Source organism: Pezoporus occidentalis, unplaced genomic scaffold, assembly GCF_034315485.1.
Source record: "Pezoporus occidentalis ecotype Australia unplaced genomic scaffold, CSIRO_AGI_Poc_V1 ctg8, whole genome shotgun sequence".
Classification (NCBI taxonomy): Eukaryota; Metazoa; Chordata; class Aves; order Psittaciformes; family Psittacidae; genus Pezoporus; species Pezoporus occidentalis.
This window is the reverse complement of record NW_026916158.1, coordinates 12,474,796-12,496,776: the sequence shown is the minus strand read 5'-3', so window position 1 is coordinate 12,496,776 and position 21,981 is coordinate 12,474,796. Positions and strand designations below refer to the sequence as shown.

Here is a 21,981-nt window from a genome sequence, read left to right as displayed (position 1 = left end):
TGAATCCTCTTCAAGAACTATGTGTAGTACTAGATCAAAGGATCTGTTGTCACCCTGGTACCCTGGAAGTGTTTTAAGGTTTCCAAAAAAACAAAGAAAAAAACACCCAACCGCACAAACCAACTCAAACAAAAAAAAACAACACCAAAAAAAACCCTAAAACAACAAACAAAAAAAAACGTAACTTCCTTTGATCCTTGCATCAAAACCAGGACCTACTACTGACATGCACACAGCATAATTCTATTTCAGGAATCTGTGGTCTTGAAGACAACCAAGGATTTCTGAAGGTGTTAACACCAGGTTAACACTCAGGTGTTAGTGACACCTATGGAGTTAGTAACATGGGATAAAAACCCTCAAACTGTTCTGACAATGCCCTGGTGACTTCTGCCTCCTACATGGATCACTCTTTTGGTCTAAACACCAGGAACATTTTAAGGCACTTGGGAGATTTAAAGCACATCAGATAAGAGTCATACAAATGGAATTAACTTTGAGCAAAACAGTATTATATTGCCAAAGCCAGCATTAAATTGCCAAAACAAAAAGGGTTAGAAGCAGCAGATAGAGGCTTTAACACCTATGTCTAGGTCAGAGGAGCAGACAACACACAGCAACACACACATGAACTTGAAAGGGGGGGTAGGCGAGAACCAACAAGAGCAGCATACACATCTGAAGGGGGACAGAAAAAGGGAATGAAAAAAATATCTGCAATCAAGTAAAGTAGCAGCAATACTTCCGCCAGGTTGACTGAGATGTACAGTGCAGCTGCCACAGAATTTGTGCAACAGCACATGGAGTGATTAAGACAGTACACATCATTGCAGTGGTGACCCGTGTAAGAAGTCTTGTATTTCAAATATACACAGTACAAGCAGCCATACTGTGAACATCTATATAGACACTCAGATAACTATCAGCTATTTCCAGTTCTTAATTCATAAATATACCTCTCACCACTTAAAGCAGATACAGAGCAAAATGCTCACCAGATTCATATAAAGTTTCCCCTTACCTCTCCATAGATTCTGAAAGTACCAGTATTCTCCTCAAGTTCAATGGCAGTAACTCCTGGAACCTTTCTGGCTTGTTGTATGTTACTGCCATGAGTTCCTATAGCAAGTCCCATTAAATCTTCTCTGACTACAAACTCCTCATGAAATGCTGCAGCAAGCTGCTTTGTGCACTGAAGGGAAAACAAAATAAGATTCATCCACATGCACTCTGTGTGACATACAGTTGTGTACTCAGTTTCAAGTAACAAGAATTACAAGCTATGGCTTACTTCTAAGTGTTTTGTAGCTTCTTCATTTCTCGACATAAGCATAAGTTTGGTGCGAATGCTGCGCAAATGCATGTCACTCAATATATTCACTCTCTTCACTGTTGCTTCACTGGCAGACTGCAGAAGAGAAAGAGCGTTAACTTTCATTTTTTAAGGAAGTTCACATTTAGAGGATATATCATGAACCAGTTTAAACTAAATCATACACGATCTAAATTTCCAGCACTTACATAGACGTTATTCTTCCTCAAAACAAAGCACAAGAAACTCAGCACCATCTCCACAAACCAACAATTTCCTTTTCTCACTCACAGAATATTTTAATCTGAAGATTTTGCTGCTGGATATACATGGTGACTCTTTCTCCTTTATGATCCCCCCCCCAAAATATTCTACCATATATATGTTACTCGCTGTCTGAATGACACAGCTAAAAAGATAAGCAAGGAAAATCTTTGAGCACAAGGTTCAAATGGGTAAGATTAAGTAAACAGAACTCTGAAGAGAAATTAATGCTGGAAAAATTCTATGTAGTAAGAGAAAACCATCACAGAAGCATCTAAGTGAACAAATCCTTAAAGGCTATGCTAAACTGGTCCAGGTCTTCACAGGGAAACACAGCTGTAGGTGGAAGCGCACAGGATAATACAGTACAGGGGGAAAGCTACTGGTCCAGAGCAAAGGAACGCAGAGTTAGCTTTGAGCCACCCTCACAAATCAGTGAAACGTCACTCAGTCATAAAAATGAGACTGAAAGCTGCTTCTAAATTTAGACTGTATGCAATGCAGTATTTGTAGCCCTTCCAAAAGGCCTGCCCCCAAAGATTAAAAATGTAGACGTATCTACTTATATTAGATTTCTCACAATTTACATAACTTGACAAGCTAAACCTTTTTCCATATGGATATACAGCTGGCTATATACGTCCCATAAATGAAAATTCATGCAACATTTACACATAAATAATAACTTACGAGTATTATTAGTTGAGCAGTTTCAGCATGATAAAAAATTCGACATGCTCCCACAGCTTTCTTGAAATCTTTATGCGCATTTTCATTAGCACACCTAAGAAGACAAAATGATTGCTATTTCTATAAGCTGCATCTAAACAGAAGGTGTACTATTAAAAATGTTTCAGCAGACTTCAGAAACTGGAAAATACCCATTCTCCTTAACATGGTTGCAGAGGATATTTCTCTGTGAACTGTATGCCAGCATGGTTATTTGGCAAGTCTCAGTATCAGAGGCTCCCTGTGAGCGTATCACCTGTACAAGACTAAAGCAAGACCTGAAGCTCCTGTCTCAAAACTTCGTTTTTGTCCTCACCCCAAAGGCTCAGACTCCAGTCAGTAGTTTTTAAACCAGCTACTGCAGTGTCACAGCCACCCTCAAGTTTCTCATGTACCTGTACACTGGTCTCAAATATAAGCCAAGCAGGGTTCCTCCCCCACAAATACAGTAAATGCCTTATTAAAAGGTACAGAGCTACTCACGCATCTCGCAGATCTTCAGGAACATCCACTGTGCACTTGAAAAACGTGTTCTTTTTGACAGTTTTATTTTGATTCACAGGTCGGAGTCGTTCATAAGTGACAATTTCATTGTAAGTGGCATCACAAGCAGCATATTCAATGACATAAAACTATGGAAGAATATAATTTTTATTTTAACTTAAATAAGGAGCAACAAAGACATAGTAACATTACCAGCATCGCCAAGAAAGTACACGACAAATACATAGACTAGAACATAAATCTGAGTTGATGCAATACTACAGCTCTACATAAATGAACCTGGATATACTTCAGTACCCATTTGATACCTCAGTGAGAGCAGGGCAGCATATCAATGTAATTTCAGTCCCCAACAAAAGCATCTTTGACTGATTTGCCTCATGCCCATTCCTCTTCAAATTCATAATTTAGTCCAGTTCAAGTTCCAAAGTTCAAAGTATTTGCAAGAGCTCTAATACTAAAAAAATACCTAACAGAAAAGCAAATTTAACTCATTCTTCACAGAAACATCTGCTCTGCCGATAGTTCAAACAGAACCCCCCCCAAAAAACACAAACCCCAAAACCCCCAAAAAAACAAAACAAAAAAAACCACAACCCCCAAAAGCACCAGGAGAAACCCCAATACACTGATACAATGGACTAACTACCTGTTAATCATGCAAGGTCAAAAGGACAATAAAACCTCAATGTTTTTGATACACACTATCCCAAATTGAGGAAGGCAAGAAAATTAAGAAGATTTAACAGGCACCAATAATCTACTCCTAGACTTCCATTTCACATACAAGCATAAAAAAGCTTGTGGGCACAGTATCCCCAAAGCCCAGCTCTGTATTAGGGATGCAGCCTTGTCCTATCTTCCCTTCCAGCTAGATGCTATTTAGGAGTGCAGCAGTACTTTCTTCTCTTCCTCCCTGAAAACTGGGATCTGGTTTTGTTAACACACTTAATTTACTCCAGTGTCAGGAAAAAGTAAATCACTAAGGTCATGACATACCTTCTCACCTGCTATTTTCCAATTTTAAGCTCAAGTTTAGCTTAGGTATAGAATCACAGAACCACAATGGTTTGGATTAGGAAAAGACCTTAAGATCATCCTGTTCTAACACCACTGCCGTGGGCAGGGACACCTCACACTAGACTACGTCACCCAATGCTCTGTCCATCCTGACCTGGAACACTGCCAGGGATGAAGCATTTACCACTTACTTCTTTAGGCAACCTGTTCCAGTGCCTCATCACCCTCACAGTAAAGAACCTGTACCTATTCCTTACATCTAATCTGAACTTTTGCTGTTTAAGCCCATTTCCCCTTGTCCTATCATTACAGTCATTGATGAAGAGTCCCTCCCCAGCATCCTTGTAGGCCCCCTTCACATACTGGAAGGCTGCTATGAGCTCTCCACGCAGCCTTCCCTTCTCCAGGCTGAAGAGCCCCAATTACCATCCTAATCATATAAAGCTGCTTTGGAACTTATCACAAAACAAGTAATAATAATGAAAAATAAATACTAAACAGACTAAATTTAAGAGAACTACCAATATATGCTTAAAAAGATTAGCTGCTATAGTGAAAGATAAATCTGATTATCAGAACAATCACAAAGCTAACAGTCATTAAACATATGGGTTATTTGTGAATTTCACATTTGAGGGGGAAAACTGAGTATTTTTTCCCAATGAACCATGTTAAAGACTGTACAAAGAAGCAAAAATTGAAGTGAGAGGTTTTGTGGGGGACAATACCACAAAACAGATAATCTGGCAATGCTGTATAAAGACACCAGCCATCTAAAAACAATTCCCCCCCCCCATCAAAATACTCGAAAATTAAGATACGGATACAATGGAATTTAAACTCAGAATTTTAAAAAAATTCTCTTCAGGCTTTTCTCTAAAATAAGTAGCACTGAAAGGTAACTGATGGTAAAATTCAAAATTCCTGTGACATGCAAGAGAAGCGGATTAGCTCCAAACGTCTCCTTTTCTCTCATTCTCTTAACAAGCTGTTCATCCAAAGATCAAGACACTGATAACTGTTTACCTTGCCCCTACAGAACTCAACAGCAGCGACTATTTGTTGTCAGTTTTTTAAAATCATATCAGAAATAGGACATTTTTTTTTCCTTAACCCTGTTTACTTTCAATTTAGTAATCTCATACAGAAAAAGCACTGAAAGACAGTATCTTTCCTACTATTAAGTTAAATCCTCTTGCTGTCATTTAAAAAAGTAAAGCTTTAGTAAGACTATGAGACACTGCCATAGCTCTATTTAAGTGGCTAAATCTACAAGTTACTTTGCAGCTGCAACTAACAGTCAACAGGAAAATTTAAACTTTGACCTATGTATAAAGCAAACCAACTAACCCCTGTCTTTATGCTACACTCAGTAGAAACACACAAAAAAGAACCTACAGCAACACAGAGATAACTACAGTATGCTTAATTTTTGAAGTTTAAAAATACTTCAACCACAGGTGAAGTGCAATGCTTTACTTAATTTTTAGCATCAAGTTCAAGTCACAAAGCAGGATTGTTAGAAGCCCTGTTCTTCTGCATGCATACAGTCCCCCAAGCAGTTAAAACTACTAATCATGGAAGCGACTTGCTCAGCTATAAAAACACAACCCCTCAGCTGTGTAATGCAGCACGGGTCATTGCAAAGCCATCTCAGGTTACAACTCTTGTCACGGTTTTGTACTTGTAGTACTTCCGTCATAGTCCTTCCACCACAAAGCCCTTTCATATTTAATGTATTTAACACAACGGCATGAAATCACTAGGTTTTAAAATAATTTACCTCTCCTTTCATCATTCGAACTTTTGCCAGCCACCAACCACAGGGCTCTTGGTCATTTGCCCGAGAGTAAACCTGAAAATGAAAACATTAAGAAACATTGACAGCAAATACACAATTCACTTTGCCAGCACAAACAATGAAGAATGAACACTGCAACTTGTTCAATTTTCATTAAAATGGCACGGTATTCTCCACAAAAGTAACTTTTGTATTAATTACCCAGGCACATGCTTCTTGCATAACTTTTTATTATTTTGAACCATGAGAAGGATTGTGACTTCATTTGCATACACCACTGGTAATTCAACAGAAATTTCTAGAGGAAACCTTGGCTCAACACTTACTTTGGAGCACTTCCTCACTAAATTCAGACATTGTCTTCACACTGAAGGTTCACACATAAAAGTAACTCAACAATTAAGACTTTTGTTTCGTCCTTGGCTTGCTTGATATATCTAGGGCTACTGAAATGAAGTAAGTTACCATATGACTACATATTCAATTTTTAACAAACCCTACCAAGTTAATGCAAGATCAGATACAGAACAGATGACTTTTGAAACTTTCCTCATCTTCTCTAAGTTTCATTTTCTCCTTATAGACTTCTAACAGGGCAAAGTAATTAGAACGCAGACTAAATAAGAAACTTTGTAGAAGTAAGGAGATAGAAAGCAATCCTTTACATTTAACCTCTCACAAGGACAACAAACAGCAGGTACTTAACCAAAAAAACCCAGCACCTGTACTACACTGTTGAAGAAATAATTAGCCAGTACCTATAAAGGAATCCTAAATAAGCCCATTACTTTGATTTTAAGAACAAGTAAAACAAAAAGCAGAACTTACACTAATTACTAAAGATAGCTACACTGACAGACTAATAAAACCATTACTGGACACATGTTCCATTTTAAATCTTCACTTTGGTAACGTACTTAAAATTGCCATCACCACTGTAATGGACTATCAATTACCTATCAGGAGAGCTCATTAGGCAAACTCACCTCCACTTCATCTCCTTCACCAATGTCTTTCTTGATATCAGGGGGGGGTGGTAATCGGACTTCATTAAAGGGTACCTGGCGCTCTGGTTGCCAACTGGAAGTTGAAGAAGAGACATTACACATTATTTCTTGTTTTTTTTTGTCATTCTCTCAGTTTTGTGTTAGAACTCTGAGTTCTCACTCACGCTATCCATATAATCAAGTCTCTTTCCTCATACGCAAGCTTTACACACAAAAGAACAATTCTGTCAACAAAAATAGTATCTGGGAAGTTATTTACTGACAATATTTTTAAATTAACTGAAAACTCTTGACTGGGTTCACTAAATGGCTTTCATAAAACCTCAGTAAGAAGACTGTTAGATGATGCATTTACATGTCTACTGTTCAAATCTTAACACCTTTATACAGACTTAAGCTTATCTTTGCAGGGCAAATGGGTTCATCCATTTTACCCAGGTCATAAAGGTATCTTTGCACAGGATTCATCCAATTCTTCACCTCAATATTTCAACTGCTTATCATGAATGTTTCAAGTGCATCATGAAAATCTGACTCTGATTGTTAACAAAATTTTGCATTTCTACCCACAAACTCGTATTTTTTGTATTGAGGCATCTGGCATCCCGATGCAGTTAAAAATTTATCTTTATAGCTGCTTATCAGTAGCAATTATTACTAGGCATATAAAACTTATACTTTACCTTCCTGCACCTAAAGGCTATTTCTTTTATTGTAGCTAGCTCTACAAAGCATTTTACTTGTAGAAAGGTGTATTTTAGGCACATTTTACAAAGACTACTGGAGCAATCCATACCCTCTGTGGTCTCCTGTAAATCCTTTTCCTTCTATTCTGTAAATGTCACAGGACACCATCAGCTGTTCCTCACTTCTTAAGTCAGAAACCCATCAAAGACTCTACACAGGTTAAAATAAAACCAGGGGAAAAAACACCCCTCAAAGAAACATACTGATTTAGAGCATCTGAGGGACTTTAACAATTATCTATTAAAACATTTCGATGTCCACCATTTATGCCCACTTTGAAGTTCGCATCAGGTACAGACAGCATCCAGAACCAACTTGAAATAAGGATTACTGCAAGTAATTGGTCTTGCTTACTCCCAATACATGCAGACACAGCAGCATACATTAGTGGAATAAGTCTCAGCATTAAGAGCAAAGGGTGTTTCTCTACGAGACGGATACATTTGTGTTTCCTCTGAGAAGACAGCTTATGCTCAAGTACCTTACTTAATAAAAACATGAGGTATCCATATAGCTTTGCTCTAGCCATCATTATACACTATTTTTCTTTTAGCTATAGTGCAACTTTGAAAAACAAGAAAAAAACATGAAGATTACGGATAGCTTTTGTTGAAGTTGGAAGGTATTTTGGCCATAAAATGTTATTTAAATCTCATTCTATTTCTCAGAAATGGTGAATGAGGCTGGCAAAAACCACTTGCAATTCAGTTGCCGTTGTTGCAACAGTAATGGTCAAACCTCAGGGTTTGGCCCTTTCTTTCCCCCTTCCTGCATTTGTGAAGTTATTACACTCATAGATGCAAACACAAACAGCAAGACTTGACAAAATCCATTTCTTCAATTATTCAATTATATTTACATAACTGAAGTTATGTAAAACTTCAGTTTAGAAACAGCACAATAATCATAACTGAACAACAGGATCAAAAATGTTGCAACCTCAAATGAGCCTTGAGAAGTCAGAGCCTTCTCAAGAATTTCAACTGTGGCTTGTAGTTAAAGATGGTGCAAATGGGAGTGTAAATACAGTTATGAACTGCCCACAATGAGATTGAAAAGACTCTGTACCTTCAATAAAATCTGCCTGAAGTTGTAGTAGGCTGAATTTGGTTCCATCTCTAATCATCTAAAGGAACTGCATCCACTACAAGTAGATGAATAATGACTTACCCCTATCAGCTGCAAGATGTTTTGGTATTTTTTAATAAAATAGTGGAAAAGTGGACAAAAGGCTCAGTTCTCCAAATATGAGGACCCACAGTTTTGATGTCAAAAAAGACCAAAACTGGAGTATCTCACTGCTGAAATGCAAAACAGGATGTTTTAAGAAATGACTTCTAACTGGCTACAAACTACCTACTAAGGGATGTGACAGAACTTATGCTTAATGGATTATCCCAAATATCTGGCATAAATTACACAAAAAGGGAGCTGCATGCTTCTTACAAGAGAGAAGTCTTTCTTCCAATATGGCTGCTTCAAATTCCCATGGGCCTATATGAAATTGCACCTGAAGATCCAATTTTCTGTTTTACACCGTAATAGAAGTTTCCAGTTCCTGAGGCTTCTGCATTCATTCTCACCTGCTTACCTGCAAAAAACATCTCTTCAAAGAACCTCTGGGCAGATGTCCTTGATAAACTACAGCTATGGCCACAAAATCATCATTATCAGTCTGTGGCAGTACACCAACTTTGGCAACCTTACAATAATTGTAACTAAAGACTGGTTAATGAGAAGAAAATGCAAACTGATCATTTAGTCTGCCTTTAGCAGAGCTGATGTTTTAACTTGTTTAGTGCTGATCACTATCTAACAGAATGATACACTCAGGACACACCACTTTCACCAGCTTCAGTTCTACTAAAGCCTTAATGAATTTAACTTGGTAAACATAATAATTTTTCAGACTTACATCACAGAATAATTTGGCTAGAAACATATACACATTCCTGGTAAGACATATTTTTGGTCAAAACGCTATGTATATTGTAGCTCACTGTTTTTGGAACATGCCTGCTGACAGACTTTCTGTAAAACACATGGATACTAAACACTAGAAACATATGTGCCAACAATAAGATCCCTGCTGTGAACCACAGGCACTTCTTTTAGCTTACTTGGTTTCTGATGTGAAAGTATATACTTTGAAGGCAAAGAGCTTTCTACCTTGAAGAAAAACAATATGAATTTGAATACAAAACTGAAGATATCTCTTCAGGCCATGGATGGGATGAAAGACCCAATTTGCTTTTTCTGTTTGTTGGGTTTTGGGGTGGGGGTATGAAAACCTAAGAGACAGTACTAACAAACTTCCATAATAACCTCAGTTAAGCGTTAGCACAGATTATGGTTGTCAACTCATTCTCTAACTGTTTTTCATTAAAGAAGGGCTAGAAAACACAGGTTAGAAAGAAACAAAGGCTGGATTTACAGGGTAAACCCTAGGATTACTTCCCCCCTCCTGGGACTTATTTTTATACATATATATATATATATACACACACACACATACATACACCCCCTAGGATTATATATTCAGGATTATAAAACACTGTTTATAAACACACGCTCACACACTCCCTAGTATTACCTTTATTACCCAGCAATCTTTCTTGAAGAAGGGCTCAAAGACTAACCTACAGTTTGGCACTAGCAGAGTTTTGTAACAATTTCCACATCAAAAGCAGACACATTTTTAGGATCTCCACCTAGCAACTGGAAGGGAAACAGGAAAGAGGATGTAGCTCCCAAAATAATCTTCCAGGTAATCCATGAACACTCAACAACAGGTATTCATTTATACTTTACCAGCCCATGCATTATCTTTGGCTTGCCACTACAAGTTCCTAGTAGGACTGCTGTGATTATGTATTAAATGAAGAGGGCCTCATGGATAATTCTTTCTCCAGATTTGCACTCATTTCCCACCAAAAAAAAAAAAAAAAAATCTGATCTTCACACTAGATATGCACATTTCAGTTAAAAACAAAAAGCAATCACTGTCAGGATGCTTCTACTTCTCTCCGGTTGAGAACACTGATCAGTATTCCTCAGATCAGACATGTAGAGAACTGTTCATTTAACAGAAGTATTTTGGTACGTTGCTTTAGTTTAGTATGTTTTTCTGCTTTAGCATAAGAGTGGCAGGTCTCTGCCACCTGACTATTATTTTAATTAAATTTAGCCATCACATATACAGGCATCAGTAATAATACCAGAAAATGTAAAGGATTAAGTAACTGATGAGCTGAATTCTTAGACAGTGATTCCAGAAGAGACTGTGAGCTGTAATAGTGAATAGTGAGTCCATACAACTGTACCTGTCTTATGAAATCTACTTCCTGCTGATGTCAAGACCAAAAAAGCCCCATCAAAACCAGAAACCCAAAATAAAAACCTAACACTAAAATGATTTTTCTTTATACTTACTTGTTTTCAAATACCACTGTGAGCGAGTCCTCATGAACATCTTTGATAAATCCCTAAAACAAAAAAAGTTTTGTTGTAAGAATGCATGCACATTTAAGACAAGGCAGCAATTTCAATACAGCCTGAAAATAAGCCAAACAGCAGACCACCATTAATGCTATGGTTCCAATCCAGCAAAGTTCCAAGGCACAAAGCCACTGTTCACATAAGGATGGCAATATTCTTAGTTGGCTATTCGAAGAAATACACAGGGATGCTGTGTATTTCTTAGTGCACAGGGATTTTTTCAATGACTGCTCAAATCAAGCCAGCACATTTACAACTGAAAAATCACTATCAGAAGTCATAATTTTATCTACAGGTGTGCACAACTGTTTTATAGGAACAAAATGAGATCTAGGCCTAGGGCCATTAGTACAACTCACCATACAATGTGAAATAGCTGTGCATAGCACTACTTGTTTTATACGTGTTCTTAACACAAAACTTAATCCCAAAAAACTCTGGTTCCTTTACAACAGTGTGACAGCAACTCTGGGTAAAATATGGCAATAGAGGCTGCCACAGAGCCGATTATGGTATCTGAAGTATCAAAACTGCATGAGGACAAATACCTGTAGGACCTCACAGGAAAACAAGGAGAATACAGTATTTCATGAGTTTTTTTGTGTCACATTATTAGGATCTCAGGAACAATTGATGGGAAATCTCTTGAAAAAGAAAGGTCTTCTTTGGGGGCTCTGCTTGGTGTCAAAACACTAAGGACAAATAACCTAAAAGATACAGTTGTACTTAAGTGCCAATACAGAAATTAACTTCCTGCATCACTTGGTTAAGGAAGGCAAGCATGTTGCAAAAAAAAAAAAAAAAAAAAAAAAAAAAAAGCAGATAAAGACATGAAAGACCTTTCAAACTACTCCCTCCTGTTTTTGCTACTGCCTGGTCTTTGCCCAAGCAGAAATCAAGGAAGACCCTGCAGTTTTAAGGGAGTAAGAGAGTTGCATAGATATGTTAGGAGAAGTTGCAAGAAATCTGCTGAATGGTTTATATCCACTTAAGAAGCTGCCAGCTGAGGAGGACAAAGAATGCATCTACTGTGCAAGGAGCAGCCAGCCCACAGAGGTATCGTATGTCAACTCAGAGAGAGAGAAACTTTGACACAAGAGATCCCTCAATGTGACTATGGTCAGTAAAGGACCCCATACTGATGGCAGGTTGCAAAAGGCCTATATAAACAAACCTTCTACCTCAACTCGTAATCGGGAAATGCTGTGAAAGCATTTGCTCAAACCCCACTTTTCTTGTCCCTGAGGTTCACTGAAAGCCATCTGCCAGCAACACAGAAGACTGGAGAACAGAAGGCTGCGTGGAGTCTTCATAGCAGCCTTCCAGTATCTGAAGGGGTGCCACAGGGGTGCTGGGGAGGGACTATTCATTAGGGACTGTAGTGATAGGACAAGGGGTAACAGGTGAAAACTTAAAACAGGGGAAGTTTAGATTGGATATAAGGAAGAAATTCTTTACTGTTAGGGTGGTGAGGCACTGGAATGGGTTGCCCAAGGAAGTTGTGAATGCTCCATCCCTGGCGGTGTTTAAGGCCAGGCTGGACAGAGCCTTGGGTGACACAGTCTAATGGAAGGTGTCCCTGCCCATGCCAGGGGGGTTGGAACTAGATGATCTTAAGGTCCTTTCCAACCCTAACTATTCTATGACTCTATGGTTCAAGCAGAAAGCATACTGGCAACCCTGAACAAAGCAGGTCACAGCAAATCTCTTTCTTCGAAAGGTAAACAACTGAAACAGCAATAAAATACACCTGTCATCAGGAACTTTTCAATTTCAAGGAAGTTTCTGGATAGGTAAACTGGACAGGAATACTGAAGTTACCTGTACTACTTACTTACAAAATGCTGCTGCCTGAAGTGTGTGCTAGCTATCAGTGATAAAACAGAACTCTTACTAAATTTAGGATACTGATGTCCTCTTTAAACACGCTCCAACATGGGGATGAATTAACATGGCATAAAGTGCAGATAATAAGAGTTGCTCTACTAAAATTCATTCAAAAACTGTCCAGGGACAAAACACCCAAGTCACAGCACTGTGCAACAAGTTCACGCAGTACAACATTCCACCAAATGACAACTTACCAACAGAAAGCAGTATTTACAGAAGGAGATCTAACTACTTACTATGGACAACCATTTATCTGCATTCCAAGAGTCTGTGAGTCAGTATTAGTCTTTGCCTCTTTATGCTGCTTTATTTCATCACTGAACTCTACCTCTTATTTACGTTATTATACGCTCCCACAGTCCTCAACACGCCAGGGGGCAGAATACGTATTTCATTTCTAAGGTCAGCCTACAGTAGCTAAAAACTTATTCTGCAGATCTGAACTGTTATCTTTGTTAAAAAAAAACAGAACTTCAGAATCAAGAGATATTCAAAATAGGGTACCATAAACCATCTGAAAAACATTCAGAACATAATGCTCTGCAGAGTTTAGAAAATCCTGAATACATTGAGTAGCTGCCAGTTTCATTAGTAAGACAAAAGAAGTGGAAAAACAGAATCCCAACCACACTGACTTTCCAAGATTTCAGACAACTGATCCACTACTAAAAAAGTCACGTTTTCAGTGTAATGGTACAAACAGGTTCAGTATTTACAACTGATTGCAAGCCAACTTCCTGCTGAAGAGTGGGAAAGCTTAAATGGAAAACTAATGCAGAGATATGACTAGCAGCAGACTAACAGCAGACACTGCACATCATCAGCTGCACAAACAGAAACACTGAACACTTTTCAATAAAATTGAAAGCATAAATTCTGATAGCCTGTACATTTTAAACTACCATGTGGGTTTCGGGAACTGCTTCACAACAAGAAGTCTTTCAGCATGCGTGCTGCTCTTCCCATATGAGAACATAATGCAGACACATGGCTGGCAGACCTGTATGCAGTAACTTGCTTGGAATTATCTGAATAGTGTTTTCAACTAGCATTCTCAAACTCTCTCACTCCACAGTATTTATGTATGAAAAACACTCCAGTGTTTATGAGGTATGCACTCAGGGTCACAAATGGACATATGTAAAGCATTAAATAAAATTACATAAATCAAATAATTATACTGTTGTAAGCCCTGAAAAAAGTCTGATCACATTCTAATTGTACAAAGAAAAGACTAATAGTGAAGGAGTAACATAAAGTAAAAATTCCCAAGTATAATTCTTCCTTTTATCACCGATTCTTACGCACAGCTGTAGAGAAAATCTTATTTCCCGTAACTGAAGCACAGGAGTCTATAAAGTATTACAGATTATATGGTTCATTTGTAAGACAGCTAGAAATAAACAGAATTCAATATAAACTTTAAATAGTTTTATAAGAAACTGTTCATTATTGCCAAGAAATATGCCCAAAGTATAATCAAAACATCTGTCAAAAGTGAAAATCCCCTACATACTACTTCCCTACTTACAACCCTGACCTTTACTATACACATTATCATCTGTTACAACTCCGAGATAAAAACAGAGAAATAGATGTCATGCATGTCAGGATGAGATTTAGTGTAATTTTGAAAGTATTCCAAGAGCCTAGGAGTTGGGTTTTTGGTTTTTTTTGCTTGTTTGTTTCGGTTTTGTTGGTGTTATTTTTTTGTGGTTGGTGTTTTTGTTTTTTTTTTGGGTTTGGTTTGTTTTGGTTTTTTTTGAAGCCTTTACAAAACCCTGTGACATTAAGATATCTCGCAATACCAAGCAGACTTACAATATTTGTAACATCCCCTTAATATCCCAGTTTTCAGCTAGGAGTTTTGAAGGAGTTCTTTAACCGTGAGGCAACCTATATAAATAGATCTGTACTCAAAGCTAGCCGTGTCTGATACTGTATCAAAACATTTTCTACTAAATTAAGCAATGATGCATCATCTTTAACTTTTGCTCGAATGAACAAGGTACTCCATTACTGAAATTTAGCAATGTTGCCTAAGATAGATAATGCAAATATCTAAGTTTGAAATAGTCTATGTTCCTTACACATCATTCCATATACCCTAAATTCCAAAGGGAGGTGACGAGGCAGAGCTAACAAACCACCGAACACATCATCAATACACTGGCATCAAAACCACAGTGATGAACTGTGTTACCAGGAAGCTAGTTTACACAAAACCTGTGTTTTTACTCATACAAAACTGTTGAGGGCATGAAGAGAAGAAAAACTGACATGACTTCACCTTGCCAGACCTCCAGTTTGGACTGTCCAGATATCAGTGTCAGTCATTTGGTTTATGCTGTGAGCTGGATCTCTGCAAGTCCATGTATGCCCTGCTTGCTGCAGCCAAGCTCATAAGGCAGACAAGACACTACACTGTACTACAGGCTATTAATGTCATGCTGGCTCACAGACACTTTAGTTCAGACCTGTCTCTGCCACTCACTGGGCAGAAGCCAGGCTCCCAACACCAGCACCTGTAACATGAGGGCTTATCACTAGGACTCTTGCCCAGGTTTGGGATCAGAGATTTTGCAAACCTAACACAGGACCACAGTGTTTTAAGTATGAACAAAAGGACAGGAAACCATGAATGGACCAAAATGACTACAGTTGAGACTTTATCTCACTCTCCTTTTTACCTGGATTTTGCTTATGGATTTACGATCTGCTGATAACATAAACGGATCAAGACTTACTGACATGCCCTTACAGTGAACTGTATGTCTCTGTGCACAGAGAGACACATACTTTTTTTCTCTCTAAATCCAGTTCCAGGCAAAGTCACAAAATCCATATAATAGGCAAAAGCAAACCAAGCTCCCTTTTCATCCTGCTTGCTTAAGTTTATCTGACCCCAAAGTAGGATGGCTGAGGCAAAAAAAATGAAATGTTATTTTAATGGCAAACATTCTTCCCATGATAGCTACTGAGTCACAAACACCTGCATGCTAAAAACTATATTAAGATCACCTTACCTACTACTAAGCAAATTTCAAACAGTAAATGCTTTGGCATCTGGTATGATGGACTGTTTCTGAATGAGTGATATAAAGGTCAAGAAACCCATATCCAATTACCAACCCTTTCACAAGTAAGGAAGATTAGTATTTTTAATTAACAGTCATATAAGTGCTTCATGTAACAACACATGAAATAATTATTGTTAAGGGATGTACCACATGCCGATTCCCCTAGGAAATAATAATAATAATAATAATAATAAAAAGCAAATACAGGCAACTTGTAAATAATTAAATCACTGGAAAAAAAGATGACTTCATAAAGTACTATTTTCATTACAAGTCATTAGCTGCACCTGCTTATACAAGGAACTGAAAAGAAAGCAGGTCTAGCTTGCCACAAAACATACTACAAGTATGTATCAGGTAACAAAGAAATCCTGAACTATTATATCAATTTTAACAACCACAGTTTAATTTATGACATTACTGCGTAGTTCCACACACAGCCATAATTATAATTTGTAAATTCAAGGGTCCTTATGACAGACAGTTACGCAAGAGCTTCAGTGCTGAATCCCCTGGTTTAGGCTTAGTCATGAAAGCCTAAATGACTCACATTACTTATACTGCTTTCTTCATATACATATTCCCAAAGGGCAAAACTTCTGAAAGACACCCTCCACTGATGATGTACATCAGCAGTCAATTATTGCAGCCTGTGGCATCTCCCTTTTACCAGCCTAAAAGGGGCAAGTAAACGGCTTATCAACAGTAGTAATGACTACGCATACTTTCTGCACTAGTCTATACAACTTTCAAGAGATCAGGCACAATTTTAAAACATCTGAAATCTCCCACCATTAGGTCTAGATATAATAAATAAGTGCTGACCACTGTAAGAGATATCTTTGAAGAAAATAAAATAAAAAAAAAAAGGCAAGAAAAAAGAAAAAAGTCATTCCAGCTACCACGTTTCCTGGTGCAGTAACTGGGTCCAAACAGCTGTGGAAGCTACACTCTTAATGACAGTTTCCCACCTTAATAACCACCAAGTTAAAAAACATTCAGGAGAATTCAATGTTGTTTTCAGAGTCACTAATGAAAACACGTAAGAAAAATTGGAACACTATTATATTTTCGTAGGGATGCACAAACTTTTTCTTACACCAAATAGCTCATCATGTTTTGACACTGTACACACGGAGAAATGCTGTGTGCTGCTCTTTCATCATTCCTCCCTTAGCAATATTTTGGCTAGTCTCTACCTTGAGACTGATGCCAACTCCTACTACCAGCACTTCAGTTAGTCCTGTTATCAGGACTGCACCTCTTGAAAGAGGAACATACCAAGAAGGAAACACTTCAGAACCTGTGAACTGAAATATTCACATTTTTATCTATTTTATGCTCCGACATAATCTACACAGCTACAATTCTAGAACAGAGAGAACGCAAGTGCATGCAACACACAAGTCAAGTTTTCAGCACCTCTGAGTCCCTACAATGAAAAACACACTGGATTTTTCAGAGGACATTATATGGTGTTCAATGTATGTACCTTGGTATCATTTTATTGTAAGGCCCAACCTGCTTCATGTAAGCTGACATCTGAACTCATGAATAATGTGCAGAACAGGGCTCTAATCTGCATACAAGTGGGCATATGCAGGCTGAAATACTGGACAGAACAGACATGTTTGTCTTATTCTTGCCCAGAGCTGCACAGACAACCTTCACATCTGGCAGGACCAGAGGCAATGGGCACAAATTGAAACACAGGAGGTCCTGTATGAACTTGCCTAGAGCTGCAGATGCCCTTCACAACTGGTAGGACCAGAAGCAATGGACACAAATATACAGGAGATCCTGTATGAATGTCAGGAAACACTATTTATTTATTTTTACCAAGAGGGTGACTGAGCACAGGCTGTCCAGGGAGGCTGTAGTCTCCATCCTCAGATACTCAAAAGCCATCTGGGCATGGTCCCGGGCAACCGGTTCTAGGTGGCCCTGCTTGAGTAGGAGTGTGGACAGGATGACCTTCCACAGTCTCTGCCAACCTCAACCATCTGTGATTCTGTGAATTACTTAATGATCTTAATGACACAGATAACCCTCATCCTGAAAACACTGCAGCCATGCCAAGATAAGGCTGGGAGTATTCAACTTTCACTTTCCCCAACCCACTTAGAGGCCAAACAAATCCAGATATTTTTAGCCATTTCACGTTAAGAAGAAATAGCAATTTAAAAAAATAAAATCCTAAAGATAAAAAAAATAAACCTGCAATCTAGCACTCACCTAGAAAACATCAACCATTCTGCCCTCAGGAAGTCCTAACCACACTTTTAATATATACAAATCCTTAACTGCTAGGGTTCATCAACCCTGTCCATTCTCCTCCCTGTTCCACAGCACAAACCTCACCTTTTTTTTTTCAAAAGACCATAACCACTCTGAACCACATCAGTGCCATCTGTTCCCTAAAGGCAGTGGGTGCTCAACATGATATATGCAAAGTCTTCTGAGCTGCAGGGAGTGGCTAAACACAGGCTCTCCTGTACACTCATTGCAAACCTGAGATAAAATACAAGGTAAATGCTGTCCTGTTCTCTGGATTATATTCCTTAAAAAAAAAACAAAAACAAAAACAAAACACACAAGCCCCTGAACAAACAATGATGCAAAACCCAAACAAACATCCCCCCCCCCCCCCCCCCCCCCCCCCCCCATTAAAAAAAAAACACAACAAAACAACAAACCAACCAACCCTTAAACTGGCTTGGAGATTTATAAATAAAGGGTTAAATTTAGATCATAATATTTTTTGTACAGGACAGAACATAAAAAGGTTAACTTGGGGTGTCTGCCACAACAACAGTTACTGTCTGCCAGTTTATGCATCATGAAAAATGTATTTAGACTTTTCATGTGTTCTAATAAAGAACATAATTTTTCTTACTAATTTATAACTACCTTTTATACATATAAATACACATACAAAAAATTCCCTGTTAAAACTGAATTTTACTAAAATGAAGAATTATTATAGGAACAAGAGAACCTATAAAGAACCTAATTTATGATGGTCCTATCTCTAATAACTAAAGACCCCACTATAATGTTCCAACAGATTTAATAACTACATTTATTCTACCACAGCTAAATTGCAGATCATATTAATGTCATTAAAAAAAAAATCTGACATGTAATTGTTTACACAATTATCTGGGATTTATCTCTGTTGGCATAGCAGGATCCTTCTCATCTCATTTACTGGCAGGTATCCTGTGCTAATGAATCTGAATGCAGGCTGTTCTGAGGACAAACCTCAAATTTCATCCTATCATACAAATTCTGCTTTTCAGAAAACTTCTGCCACCTTCTTTCTATACAGTGACACGGGGCTTAGACAAGATGAACCAAATCCCGTTATCTTACAAATGCTATTATCAATGCAATGCTATCAGTGTCCAAAATAGGGTACTTTCTAAGTAAGACTGACACACATCCCTCCTTTACCTCAGAAACTTTAAACAGAAAGTTACTAGTGGTGTCATGTAGTTCCAAAATGTGCATATATCCTCTGCCTACCTCAACTGTGAGACTCACAAAATGGAGTCACTCATTGTATGTAGCTCACAAGAATACCCTTCTGAAACTGTGTTTGGTTTATTATGTTCTCATTTGTTGGGGGGTTCTGTGGGTTTTCCCTGCCCCTTCACATTAACAGTGGATCACTGAGTTGGGGCTTTGGTCACTATGGGCCCGATCACGATAAACTCACTTTATTCCCCAGGAAGATGCCATCACTGGACTTACACCCCATTTCATTGATTTGAAAGCCATTAATGCCACCTCGAAGTAAAATTTTTGCTTTTGTTACTGGTCACAGGGCTAAAGCCACATGATAGTCTTGATCAAAGCCTGACAATTTTCACTCACTTTGACGGAGACACCATCATTGCAGATTTTAAGTCTGGCTTACTGTAATAAATCCTCTGCACAGACCCCTGCAGTCCAAGAATTCAGTACACCTTCTGAAAATCCCATAGTCTCATGTTTCTCTTAAGCAGAAGAGGCAAACAATGCACGGTTTATAAAAAAATCGCAAGGTAAAAAATGGAAAGCTAGGAAGAGTGTCTCCAAAATCTGGGCTTTCTAATGGGAAGGCAAAAGAAAAAAAAAAAAAAATTCTGTTTGGAGCATCCCAGTCTAAATATGAAAGATTCCGACGTTGGTTTCTGTGTATTTCAAGTCCAATTAAAAATGCATCCAATTTACAAAATATAAAATCTACTGATTTTGGTAAAAACTTAAGAGGTTTACCTCTTAAGGGGATATAGCTTACCCCATTACATTCTTTCCTCATAACAGGATCTCCTATTGGTCTCTTTTAATAGACAGCCAGTTGAAAGAACTAACTCCTGAAGTCAGCTGGTTACAATCCCTTAAACACCAACTGCCTTTACATACTGTACAATTACCACATGACTTCCAAGCCAAATCCACAGCTGCACACAGAAAATTCAGGCAGAAAATGAGGGGAGAAGGAAAAAAAAAAAAAAAAAAGACCCCCTATCCCACCCCCCCCCCCCCCAGCATAATGCTGCATGTGCAATAGCACACTGTGTAAGCGGTTAGGCACAATACCTAGAGAGAGTCCTGAGATTAATACTCCCAGATCATAGCTACTCTGCATGCTCACAATACTGTCTGGAATCAGCCCTCCTGGAAAGGAAGACAGAAGGCTATTGCCATAAAAAGAGCTAGGATTCTTAAATATCTGAAGCCAGGCTTAGGGCAAAATGACTGACGGGCAACAGCTGAGAGTATATTGCATTGATCCTGTAACATCCTGACATTCCAGGGAGGGTGATGGCGAAGGAAGCTTTCCGATGACATAAATAAACTGGAAATCTTTAAGATTTAAAATATTTTAGAATTATTATTATTATCGGCTCAGTTCAGCTCATCCCACCCAGAGCCCGTACTTCGTCCAAAAATACCCTCCCCACGCCCACCCGCACTTTCCAAAATGAAGTCTGAGCGAATCCCGGTGCCGTGCATCTGCTCTCCCCCGGCCTACCCAGCGCTCTCCCTCTCCGACACACGAACCTCCCCTGAGATGAGCACTTATCAGCCCTCCTCGTCCCCACCTTCCCCAGCCTCCGCCGCCCCTCTCCATCCATCCCCGCCGCCCCTCGGCCCCCTCCACTCACGCCGAACCCCCCCCCCCGCTCCTCTTCCGGAGCCCCCTCCCCTACCGCCTGCACCAAACCCAGACACCGTCCCTCAACGCCCTTCCCCCCTCACCTTCCCCTCCTCCGCGGCCGGGCGCAGGGGCCTCCCCCCCCGGCCGCTGCCGGCCACCCGCCTGCGGCCAGGTGCTGCGGCCGCCCCCCGCGCTACCCGAACCGCACCGGGCCCGCCGCCACACCCTCCCCAAGCCGATACCTTGTAGAAGGCCCCGTTAGAGCCGCGCACTTCCACCGTCAGCTCCTCCATGTTCAGAGCGCAAAGGACGCCGGGACGTGCTTCTAGAAACTGTCACCACGGGGGGGAGCGCTGCCGGACTCCCCCTCCGCCCGCTCCCTGTGGGCTTGGGGCTGCTCCGGCCCCGCCCCGCCCCGCCCCGCCCCCCCCTCCCCTCCTTCCCCCGCGGCGCGCGGTAGGTCTGCCCACGCTGCGGGCAGGAAGGGGGGAGCTTACTGCAGGCGAAGCGGGGCGTTCCCTGCGGGTAGTGCTGCCGGTCGCCGTCGCCTCCCCCCGCCGCGGCCGGTGGCAGTGGGAGCTGCCGGCTGTCGCTGGCACTCCGCTGGTGGCCGGCTCGGTGGCTGAGGGGGATAGTTGTTCGCCCGCACTGAGGAGCAGGTGGTCCGGTAGTCTCGTCCAGGCCCCTCGGGAGGCGCCAGTTTGTGCTAATGGAGGAAGTGGCGGCGCTGGCGCTGCAGGCCGTAGCGCTGCAGGGAAAACGCAGTGGTTTTTTTGTTTTGTCTTTGTGATTGCTTTGTGTTGTTTTTTTTTTTTAAATGATTCAAAAGACCGTGCCTTAGGAGACACCTTCCGTTCCCGAACTGCCTCAGGCGGCCTGGCGCGTCGCCCGGTACAATGAAGATGGTGCCTGTCATTCACCCGTGCACCCTGTTTTCATGTTGGCGTTACTCTGCTGCCTTTGTCCCTCCTGTGCTCCGG

At 39.8% G+C, this 21,981-nt stretch overlaps 1 protein-coding gene across 2 annotated transcripts in view; it reads right to left on the bottom strand.

Annotated features, from left to right (window-relative positions):
• FXR1 (FMR1 autosomal homolog 1) overlaps positions 1 to 21,399 on the bottom strand; it is a 38,240-nt gene extending 16,841 nt beyond the window's left edge. Inside the window, exons 1-8 of one of the 2 annotated variants that reach the window (XM_062602936.1) lie at positions 21,244 to 21,399; positions 10,817 to 10,869; positions 6,617 to 6,710; positions 5,613 to 5,684; positions 2,789 to 2,937; positions 2,267 to 2,360; positions 1,292 to 1,408; positions 1,022 to 1,192 (exon numbers count right to left, since the gene is read on the bottom strand). In XM_062602936.1, the coding sequence (XP_062458920.1) occupies positions 1,022 to 1,192; positions 1,292 to 1,408; positions 2,267 to 2,360; positions 2,789 to 2,937; positions 5,613 to 5,684; positions 6,617 to 6,710; positions 10,817 to 10,869; positions 21,244 to 21,294 (801 nt within the window). In that variant the 5' untranslated portion in view covers positions 21,295 to 21,399. The remainder of the gene's footprint in view (positions 1 to 1,021; positions 1,193 to 1,291; positions 1,409 to 2,266; positions 2,361 to 2,788; positions 2,938 to 5,612; positions 5,685 to 6,616; positions 6,711 to 10,816; positions 10,870 to 21,243) is intronic. The other variant, XM_062602937.1, reaches the window with a different exon arrangement.
• Positions 21,400 to 21,981: the final 582 nt, after the last annotated feature.